This window comes from Pipistrellus kuhlii, unplaced genomic scaffold, assembly GCF_014108245.1.
Source record: "Pipistrellus kuhlii isolate mPipKuh1 unplaced genomic scaffold, mPipKuh1.p scaffold_m20_p_3, whole genome shotgun sequence".
Taxonomy (NCBI): Eukaryota; Metazoa; Chordata; class Mammalia; order Chiroptera; family Vespertilionidae; genus Pipistrellus; species Pipistrellus kuhlii.
In genome coordinates, this window is record NW_023425529.1 from 175,227,681 (window position 1) to 175,239,211 (window position 11,531).

An 11,531-nucleotide genomic window follows, 5' to 3' on the forward strand; every position below is an offset into this window, starting at 1 on the left:
ATATTTTATTGACTTTTCACAGAGAGGAAGGGAGAGGGATAGAGAGCCAGAAACATCGATGAGAGAGAAACACCAACCAGCCGCCTCCTGTACCCCCACCTCCCCACCCCTCCACCGGAGATGTGCCGGCAGCCAAGGTACATGCCCCTGACCGGAATCGAACCTGGGACCTTCCAGTCCACAGGCTGATGCTCTATCCACTGAGCCAAACTAGTTTCAGCATGAACCCTGCACTTTTAGTTTCCTATGAGTCTTGCTAGCTTGATTACATTACCGAATTCTCAAGGAATTTGCATATGTAATTAACATGGAAAATATTGTAGGAAATTTAAATCCACAATGTCAAAAATGTCACACTGAATAGTCCTCTCTATAAGTCAATTTCACAATCAGCTCTTTGTTCTGCAGTGTATAATCTTAACTGTAAAATAGAATAAAACAAAAAAAATAGATGTTTATTGTTCCCACACTTTAAAACAGCTCTTGGAAGTTACTTGTTTATGGGAGAGGCCAGGCAATCAGGGGAGGACTCAGAGAACACTCTCCGGGGCTGTTGTTCAGATGCTACAAAAGCTGAGCTGGTGGTGAGAGCCAGATTGAAGGGAATTGAGTTTTTGTGGATTGCCACTTAACATGTGCAAGTGCAATAAAGTTTATTTGTCCTAGGGTCTCGAAATTGTCTTGCCTGACTGATTTCCTAAAGGGAAACCATTTAAACAGACTAAGTCTACTGAAAAAAAATTTTTTTTAGTCTACTGAGATTTTGGTTTAAAGGAAAAGCACGCCGTGTTTTGGTTTTCTTGTGTGTGGGCAGTTGTAGCCTGCCATATGTTTACTTTGTAAATTCTAGTGGAGGGTGCGATATAAGCTGTTTCCGTTTGGGTGGAAGTTTTGTCAGACCTCACAAATGAGATCTGTACTCTGTTAGGAGTTTGCCAGATCTGCTGGGACTGTATGCAGGTCCATGGTAATTAAGGATAACCTACGCCTAATTTTTTTTTTTTTTTTTTTTTTTGAAGAGGGAATCCTAAAAGCCTTCCTGCTGTAGAAGGAAGGATGAATTAGAATACAGTTGTCCCCTGTACCTCCTGGATGGCTGGAACCATCAATAATACTGAACCCTATAGGCACTATGTTTTTTCCTATACATATGGGAAGTTCACATATACACATATAAAGTTTAATTTATAAATTAGGCACAATAAGAGATTAATAGCCGAAACTGGTTTGGCTCAGTGGATGGAGTGCCAGCCTGCGGACTGAAAGGTCCCAGGTTCGGTTCCAGTCAAGGGCATGTACCTTGGTTGCGGGCACATCCCCAGTAGGAGGTGTGTAGGAGGCAGCTAATCGATGTTTCTCTCTCATCGATGTTTCTAACCCTCTATCCTTCTCCCTTCCTCTCTGTAAAAAAATCAATAAAATATATTAAAAAAGAGCCGAAATCGGTTTGGCTCACTGGATAGAGCGTCGGCCTGCAGACTGAACGGTCCTGGGTTCGATTCCGGTCAAGGGCATGTACCTTGGTTGTGGGCACATCCCCAGAGAAGGGTGTGCAGGAGACAGAGAAGGTCGGGGAAGGCTTTCTGGACGAGACGATGCTGTGCCGAGAATGAGTAGAAGTTAGCCGGGGTAAACACAGCACCTGTGCAGGCCCCTGGGCGAGGGGGGGTAAGTGTCACTGGGAAACCAGGCATCACTGAGTATCACAGGCTCGTCCGATGCTGGCGAAAGAGGGTGAGCAATGGCTTCGAGAGGCAAGTCGAGGCCAGGTCAGAAAGAGGCTTGTTAGCCCTCCTGAGACACCTGAACTTGATCAGACCAGTAGGGAATGCCTGTGAGGAAGTCTAAGCTACGAAGCGGCACCATTCGATTTCTATTTTATAGAAAGAGTTGTGGCAGAAATAAAGAAAGGGATGGAAGGGCCCCCCCCCCCCCCAAAAAAAAAAAAACCCTGCTTACGGGCTGTGGGTGTAATTCAGGTAAAGAGACAAGTGCCCTTTCTAGAACAGCATCCGTAGGGATGCAGAGACGTGGTTGGATTCCAGAGACACTAAAAAAGGTAGAATCAGCCGGGCTTTGGGACCGGGTTGGAGTGGTGAGCCGCACGTTACACAACTTAAAAATCCGTTTGTCATCAGAATGATGTTATCCAGTTGAATCTTAGGTATGTGCTTCCGACATTTAGAACTGATCTCGCACAGGAAGTGGCAATGACTAGCTCATTCCTAAACCATTATTTTCTGGAGATTTGCCAGTAAAACTGGTGCAGTTTTGAGTCTTTTTTTATTTTTATTGATTTTTTTACAGAGAGGAAGGGATAGGGATAGAGAGTCAGAAACATCAATGAGAGAGAATCATCCATCGGCTGCCTCTTGCACACTTTCTACTGGGGATGCGCCCGCAACCAAGGTACATGCCCTTGACTGGAATCGAACCTGGGACCTTTTCGTCCACAGTCTGATGCTCTATCCACCCAGCCTCACCAGTTTCGGCCAGTTTTGAGACTTTGGACAGCTGCGGTGAAGGTTTTTCTCTTTGCAGCGTCTAGTAAAGTGTAAGATCGGCACAGCCTCGGCAGCTGTAGTTCCCCGGTTTAGGACACATGCCGTCTCTGACCGGCCTCTCTTGGGGGGGCCCTGTCTCCCCAGGATGGACCAGGAGGCGGCCCAGCTGGAGAAGCAGCACGTGCACCACGTGTATGAGAGCACCGCCCGCTACCTCAGCGACCTGCAGGGCAAAGCCTGGCCCCGCGTCCGCCAGTTCCTGCAGGACCAGGAGCCCGGCAGCCTCATCGCCGACATAGGTAACGGGGCCGCTGCATGCATGGTGAGAGGGGTCCCATCGCGTCTTTCTTTCCGGAGTCCGTTCTTGCCGTGCGAATCGGCAGTCTGAAATGGTGCCCTTGGCATGCCTGCAACCCAGCTCATTCCCTTTATTTTTTTTTTAAGATGCTTTTCTTGATTTCCGAGAGGAAGGGAGGAGAGAGAGAATCATTGATCAGCTGCCTCCTGCACGCCCCACACTGGGGATCCAGCCAGCAACCCACGCATGTGCTCTGACGGGGATAGGTCTAGGCCAGTGGTCGGCAAACCGCGGCTCTCGAGCCACATGCGGCTCTTTGGCCCCTTGAGTGTGGCTCTTCCACAAAATACCACGGCCAGGGCGAGTCTATGTTGAAGAAGTGGCGTTAGAAGAAGTTTAAGTTTTATAAATTTGGCTCTCCAAAGAAATGTCAATCGTTGCACTGTTGATATTTGGTTCTGTGGACTGATGAGTTGACCGACCACTGGACGAGGCTCAACCACTGAGCCACACCCCACGGCAGCTCATTCACGCTATAGCAGAAATTCATACAATCAAGTCACAAAGTAGGAAACTTCCTCAAACTTACATGTAGACAGTGGCGATCTTTTCAGCATTTGAGGGCACATCCTCCAACCTCAGTTGACTAAATCAGGATTAAAATGACTGCTTGGGAAGCTGACTGTTGTAATTTTAGAGATGGTCACATGTGTACATAGCGTGTTCAGGTAGCTCACCTTGAGTGGCTCTCATGCCTTCCACAGAAGATCCAGAGATCACAAATTTCCTGTAACCTCTTATTAATCTCATGGATTTCTCACCCTGAACTACTCTGTGGGCGTTTCATTTTTAGAGCCTGTCTTTAGATAGACCACAGCTTTATAATCATGGCTTTGCTGGCAGATTTGGGCTAAGGATGTTTCTGCATTGAGTGGTAAACCACAGCCTGGTAGATCTAAGACTAAGGTCTGGGATCCCCATTTGAGGCTGCCCACCCCAATGTGCTTTCTACCAGCTGCATGAAGATTGCACCCATGGCGTCCTAAGTCTGTATATACACACTCTGCCTAATCTGACATGCACTCTAATAGGTAGGCAGAGAAACACGTGTACCTGGCCAGGGCTTTTGACTTGTTGAAGATGGTGTGAGCAGTGTGGATTTTGTTGGAGGAGTGAATGTCATGTAGAAATAGAGTCTTTGAAAATATCTCTACCATGTCAGTGTTTGTTTTTTTAAATAAATCTGGTTTTAGAAGATACAGTGACTTTGGAACTCTTACCATCCATAGTCTAAGCACAGTACCAGGGTCTTAAAATCAGCTGGTAGGAAAAGGAACTAGTATTCAACACATGGCTTTAGGACAATAACATGCACACACGCTACTTTCTCATCCCTTCCATCAGAAATTCCAAACAAAGTACCGGTGGAAGTACAAGAAAATGAAATTATTAAAGAACTAGAGGACAACTAGGCTATTTTAAAAGAACAAAATAAAAAAGAATAAAAGGATAACTTAAAAAGATAAAATAGCCCTAGCCGGTTCGGTTCAGTGGATAGTGTGTCAGCCTGTGGACCAAAGGATCTTGGGTTCAGTTCCGGTCAAGGGCACCCACCTCGGTTGCAGGCTCCTCCCCAGACCAGGAGGCAACGGATCAGTGTGTTTCTTTTATGTTGATATTTCTCTCTGTTTTCTCCTCTCTATTCCCCTCTTTCTAAAAATCAGTGGGAAAATACCCTCAGGTTAGGATTTTAAAAATAAATAAATAAAATAAAAAATACTCTGAGGCAAAAGGCCTTTCTCTGTATGATATTGTTTTAAACCTCAGAAAGCATTTTTTAAAAATACAGTTGATTGTCATTTTCCACAGTGTTATTTATGTTCTATAAAGTTGCCACGGACACTGGATTAGTGAATCCTGCGTTCTAACCCTCAGGGGGACGGGACTCAGTTCCTGGGACCCTCTGGCCACATTTTTGTCAACAGGACAACACCTCACCTGGTTCCATGTGTGCTTCTGTTTATGATTGATTTGCTAACAGTGAGCTGACAGGCAACCACCCTGTCTGACGCCTAGACAAAGCGTATTTTGTCTGTAAGGCCCGTCTCAGCCTTCCTGCGCTTAGAAACCGTAGGCAGCCCTTGAGCACGACGCTGAATTTTAAACAGGGAAGCCACCCCCCAAAAGGGCGTAAACGCACAAAATGCGTGCGGTGCAGCATACAAAGCGGAGGGAAAGGGAGGCATGCAGACACTGGCCGGTCTCTCCTCAATCCTACGAAAGGTCAGCATCTAATGAGACGTTGCAGAGGACCCGGTGGCTGTGTCCCCATGCTTGCTGCAGCATCGCAGACCTGATTTGTTTCCTGCACATGTACAATGGTGGGGGGACTGGGCTGGGCGGTGTTCTGGCTTTCCTCGTTAGGATAAAACCTTCCCCCTCTAGCATCCCCGCGTGTGCACTTAGGAAACGGATAAGCGGATCAGATCTGGGATCTCCACGGCCGTCCTTAAGCACAAATACCATTAGAGAGGGATGTGGGATGAGACATGCTGGGAAGTTTTCAGGAGACGCTGAGATTTTTAAAAGGCTTCGGTTTCCTCATTATTACCAGTTGCTCTGGGAACACTTCCTTCGAGCAGTAATCATCTGTAAATCTGTTTTTATTCGTATTTTTTTAGTAATTTTCCTTTCATTTCTCTAAATGTAACCCCTGAGCCAATAAATAAAAAAAAAAAGATTTAAAAAAAAAAAACAAAACACTCTTTGTAATCAGTATTTCAGTTTTAAAACACTCTGTGGATTATATTTTCCCCATGATTGCACTTAAATATTGGATACTTTTTCTCACAAGCATTCTTAGGAACAGTGACCATGAGATCTGAAATGTTTATAAGACTCCAACCATTTACATGGAAATACTAACATTGGAAATATTATTTTTTTATTCGTAAGCCATCCACTGTCTCACCTGGCATCAGCAAACCTTAATTATGCTTGTGGTGTCTCATGTAATTTTCAACAGCTCCTATCAAGGAGGAGTTATTTATAATATAAACAAGTGTGATAGCTCTGCCGGCATGGCTCAGTGGTTGAGCATCAACCTATGAACCAGCAGCTCACGGTTCCATTCACGGTCAGGCCACACGCCCAGGTTGCGGGCTCAAAACTCAGTGGGGCGTGCAGGTGGCAGCGATCAATGATTCTCTCTCATTATCGATGATTCTATCTCTCTCTTCCTCTCCCTTCTTCTCTGAAATCAATAAGAACTATATTTTTAAGCAGTATTTCAGAAGCTGCAAATTAATCATCTTTGAATAGTGGTTATATTTTAGAAAAATATGAAACAAAAATCTACAGGTAATTCCAGAAAGAACACATCTCAGTTCTGTTGATATCGATATAATAAAAGCCTAAGTGAACGTTATGGCGGAAGGACTGACCAATAAGAGCTGCCCCCTGGTGGTCAGTGAGCTCCCACAGGGGGAGCAGCCTCTCAGCCAGAAGCTGGGCACACCACTGGTGAGTGCAGCAGTGGAGGTGGGAGCATCTCCTGCCTCCAAAGCAGCACTAAGGAGCAGCAAGCTCAGTGGTTAGGAGTGAGCAGGTGGGCAGTAAGGAGTGAGGGATCCTGGATTGCAAGGGGGATGTCCCTCGAGAGATCCCTGACTACGAGAGGGCACAGGCCTGGCTGAGGAAAACACACACCCCTCCCCCCCAGCCCCAGTGTATGAACTTCATGCACCGGGCCTCTAGTCTTGAAATATTTCCGAAAAGGAATTAGATGACGTGTCTGTGCTGGAATATACCAGGTACCAGATTTGGAAGGCTTTGTTTCAGGATGGTGATTCATTCATGGCATCATCTTCTTCCCTGTCATATCACTGAGATCTGATTGACCTGGGCTGTGTAAACGTTGAATGGCTTGGGTCTCTGCCATCAGAAAGTAAATGTCAAAAATGGTCTACTTAAGAAAAGGATAGTTCTTTCTTAGGTTGCATTCTGAGTCACATGAAACCGAGCACTGATGATAGGGTGGATGAAAAACGGTTGAAATCTTTTTTTTTTTCATTTCAGTAAAAATTTTTTCATTCCAATAAAAATTTTTGAAAAGCCCATTGTCTGTATAGCCATTTTAAAAGTTGTGGGCAGTGGTTTGTTTTATGTAACCAGTGAAGCTGTAAGACTGTCTAGAGAGATAGCAGGAGAATGAAGGCCATAGCATATAGATCTGTACCTAATGAAATATGTATGTGAAGGCAGCTCTTGTAAAGGGACTGGACACTGCCCCGGGGAATGCTAGGGACCAATCATTCCTTAGCCACGGGCCAGCTAACAGCTCTGCTAGCATGCTGCGCCCTGTGGACGTTACCTCGCTAAATATTTAATAAGTATTATTTAGCTTTCCCAACCCCCTTTCCCTCTCCTATTCTATCTGAAACTACGTAAGGGCTGTCTGAGGCTTTGCTTTTGCTCCTGTGTTTACCTTCACCCCATGCTGTATTCTGTCTCGGTTAGTTCATGTAAGGCTATTTCTCTTCTTGATATCAGACAGGCTCACCAGCATTGTTTCCATTCTCCTCTAAGGACAGGATGTAACACAGTGTTTCTCTTGCAGGTTGTGGGACTGGAAAATACCTTAAAGTGAACAGCCAGGTGCACACCCTGGGCTGTGACTACTGCGGGCCGTTGGTAGAGATTGCCCGGAGTAGGGGATGTGAAGTCATGGTATGTGACAACCTTAACCTCCCCTTTAGGGATCAGGGCTTCGATGCCATCATCTCCATAGGAGGTAAGGCAGCCTGGGTCCACGGTCCCTCTTGGCCATGAGAATCATGTTGTGTGGCGGAGGCCATGCTTACAACCCAACACCCATTCTTGGTGGAAGGGTCTGTGTAGTTCCTTTTAGCTAATTTTTAAAGACCTGTCAACTAGTTGAATTATTTGACTGACCTCAAATGTGTTTATGGTGGGACATATAATTATTTGAACTAGTTAAACGTTCACACTGTTATTTTATTCTTTTTGATGACTCACTCTCATCTCTTTTGCTTATGAGCAAGGAAGTATTAGAGGAATTTTACTCACTGGAAACAGCACTTGCTTAAATTGCAATGTAGCCAGATCTCCCAGCATGAAGTGGACATTTCAAAGTCCGATGGCCTATTTTAGGCCATAAGTGTGCTCTTTATTAGCAGAATGTGGTAGGACGAATGCCACCTGGAAAGATGTGTCCTCCAATCTGCCACTTGCTGGCAGGCAGGTCCCGGGGGAAGACAGCCCCACCTGGTCCCAGATTGGATTGTTTTTATAATGCCACTCAGCTCTCGCTGCCAGAGATCGCTCATAAATCTAGGGAGTCTGTTTCTCCTATCCTCCCAGGAAGTGTGCCCATAAATACACATGCCAAAACTTAAAAAAAAAAAAAAAAAAAAAAAATCCTTTCCTGAAATTTACACAAGCTCATTTTACTCAAAACACGCATTCCTGAAACCTGATTGGCTAGTCATATTTAAATATGCTTAGGGCCCTTGCTGATCTCATGGCAAATTCTTTTGCAAAGCTAATTATTTGCTCCAAAACACTTTAAAAGTTAATCTATTTGAATATACTAAGCTTTATTAAAGCCAAGGGAACCTATATAAAATGGACTGACCAGATAAAAACTCGGCATAAAGTGGTTTGCTCTCTCCTGAAGTGGATGAGGAGTGAATTTACTCAACATTTGATGGGGACTGTATCTTTATATATTGCTGCCTGGATGCCCTAACCTTGGAATTCGTTAGGACCGGCAGGAAATGCTTGCCATAGAAACCTGCTCTGTAATAGCCCGGCTTTTTTGTAGTTGAAACTGTTAAGTGCAAAAATGGGGACATGTGTAAAGACCTAGGATCTGAGAGAGGTCAGAGGGGAGGTTTCCTTGCTCTTCGCTAGTTAACGTTAGTTTTAGGGTCTGCAAGGCCACCTACCTCCAGGCCGGGCTGCTGAGTCCCTGGCATGGGCACGGCCATTGGCCTGCTTCCAACTTTGGGGAAATGCTCCTTGTGCCCAGGGTCCAGGCCTCCTCTGCTTCCGCTTGAAGTCCATGCCTTGCCCCAGAGGAAGTGGAGCTTCCTGGCTGTCATCCTCTGATGGGAAGTGTTCCCTTAGTGGAAACACAGCCTGTGCCCCGACCATGGTGGGACCAGCCACCTTTTTTAAAAAATATTTTTTTTTTTTTAATTTTATTGATTTTCCACAGAAAGGAAGGGAGAGGGATAGAGAGCTAGAAATGTTGATGAGAGAGAAACATCGACCAGCTGCCTCCCACACACCCACTACTGGGGATGGGCCTGCAACCAATGTATATGCCCTTGACCAGAATCAAACCCGGGACCCTTTAGTTCGCAGACCGACGTTCCATTCACTGAGCCAAACCGGTTTTGGCCTGGCCACCTTTCAGTGCACAGGATGACACTCAGCTGAGCCACACCGGCCAGAGCACGATATGTTTTTTATAAAATGTGGCCGAATAACATGTTTATGATGAGACAAAGACAGTCCTGCTTGACTCTCAGTAACTTTGCAGGGATTGAAAGTAAAAATGATGACCTAGAAGTTAACTTTTTTAAAAAAATATATATATATATATTCAACCATTTTATATCACATGAACATTCTTAAAAATCATAAGCAATCATTTGGACTTGAGGTTGGCCAGCTATCTTTGCACTCTCTGAGTAGGAAAACATTTTAGCATTTTGCTCCACTCCTATTTGATGTATCAATTTTATTAACACTGAGTAGTGGTATTAATCCTTCAGAGCTTTAGAAGTACCAGCCATCCATCAAAGTAATAAATTACTTCACAGGATTCTACTGGTAGCACTTACCTAACTTAGTGCTTCCTTGCAGATTAAATCAATTCACATTGCTCACCCTCTGGTTAACACAATTCATAGGATTTGCGAACTGGGAGAGATTTTACACATTATTCATTCGATGTGTCATAGATGAAGAGACTTCAAGTTAAGTTAAATAATTTAAATAATTTCCATATAAGTTAAATAATTTCCCAAGATCAGTTGTCTACTAATTATAGGGGTCAAAGCTAGCAATTATGTCTCTCCCAAAGCCATGCCTATGCTATTTCTACCGTACGCCCCACCCTGTAGAAAATTCGGAGATTTGACTACATGCCACAATGGCAGCGCTGTTCCATGGAACATACTAACCCATACATGTGTACATGTATGCACGTACACGCTCATTGAGACCTGGTTTCCTCCTTTTCCAGTGATACATCATTTCTCAACAAAACAGAGAAGAATCCGAGCGATAAAGGAAATGGCCCGCATCCTGGTGCCGGGAGGCCAGCTGATGATTTACGTGTGGGCGATGGAGCAGAAGCACCGGCGCTTTGAGAAGCAGGACGTGCTGGTGCCGTGGAACAGGGCCCTGTGCTCCCGGCTCCTGTCCCAGGGCAGCCCGCCGGGCAGGAGGAAGCCGGGTGGCCTCCTGGAGAGAAGCCACCCCTACCCGCCGCCCGGCACCACCGGCTGCACCTGCTCTGTCTGCTTCAGGGAGCGGCGGGACGCCAGGCGGTCCCACAGCGCCGACTACGAGCCTAGCAGGGCCAGGACATGCTGTGCCAATGTTTCCAAGGAGGCCGGGGCGGAGAACGGCTTCTACAACACGCTGGGAAGATCTTTTCGCTCCTGGTTCTGCTCCAGATCCCTGGATGAGTCCAGTCTGCAGAAGCAAGTGGAAAGAGGGAGATCCTTGAAAAATACAGACGGCTGGGCCTCCAGCACCGTCTCCATCCAGCCTGCCAGACACATCAGTTTGGACAGGGATCCCCGAGAGCCATCGTCAGCGAGAGAGCAGAGCTCCGATGAGGACGTGTTTGTGGAAACGGCTCAGAAGCACGCGGAGTGGCTGCGGGCACCGGCCACGGAGGGACATCCCGACAGAGACCCCCGAGGAGAAACAGGGAGAGATGCAGGCGGGGAGGGTCTGGGGGGCACCCATCCCAAGGAGACGTGTGCGGCCACAGGCATGATAGAAGAAGGGCAGCCTTCTGCTCGCAGGATGCTGAGAAGGGTTTCCACGCTGGATTCCACAGACTCCCTCCCCGACGACACCATCGCCTTGGAAGGACAGCAGCCGCCGGACGCGCTGGACTCCGGGGCCTTTATGCGCTACTACCACGTGTTCCGGGAAGGCGAGCTGTGTGGGCTGCTGAGGGAGAACGTGTCCGAGCTGCACATCCTGAGCTCCGGGAACGACCACGGCAACTGGTGCATCATCGCCGAGAAGAAGGAGGCCTGTGGCTGACGGGATCAGCTCCGACAGCTCGTGGCACTGGGACTTCACCGATGCTGGGATGGCTCCCTGAATGTGCATCCACCTCCATCCTTTTTTAGCCCATGCATGCTCTGGTGTGTCGACACTGTGGAATAGTCATCTTCTGAATCTTTCCATAAGCACAGAGCCTGGCAGCTGAAGCGTTTGGCGAAGGGTGTTTGTGGTTCCGTGTTGATGGAAGGGATCTGAAGGAGCAGTGTGAAGTGAGCTTCATTTCAGTTTGGGAGTTTTGTCCCCCTGAAAGATGAAATTATTAGGAGACTACATGTGTACAGTGTTTCAGTCTTGTAAACTGATTTTAAAAGATTCTGTTTGTAAGTATACCTTCCAAAAAACGGCATTTTTATAAAGCTAGGGGGGTAATTCCTGTTTCTCAGAAGATG

General features: G+C 46.4%; 1 protein-coding gene across 5 annotated transcripts in view; it reads left to right on the forward strand.

Annotated features, from left to right (window-relative positions):
- Positions 1 to 11,531, forward strand: part of TRMT9B (tRNA methyltransferase 9B (putative)) — a 37,543-nt gene that overhangs the window by 25,501 nt on the left and 511 nt on the right. For 3 of the 5 annotated variants that reach the window (XM_045588915.1, XM_036457703.2, XM_045588914.1), the window contains exons 3-5: positions 2,649 to 2,803; positions 7,421 to 7,594; positions 10,079 to 11,531. The exon at positions 10,079 to 11,531 is cut by the window's right edge and continues 511 nt beyond it. In XM_045588915.1, coding sequence (XP_045444871.1) covers positions 2,650 to 2,803; positions 7,421 to 7,594; positions 10,079 to 11,118 — 1,368 coding nt within the window. In that variant the 5' untranslated portion in view covers position 2,649 and the 3' untranslated portion in view covers positions 11,119 to 11,531. Of the gene's footprint in view, positions 1 to 2,648; positions 2,804 to 7,420; positions 7,595 to 10,078 lie in introns of those variants that run through there. The other 2 variants (XM_045588916.1, XM_036457704.2) reach the window with 2 other exon arrangements.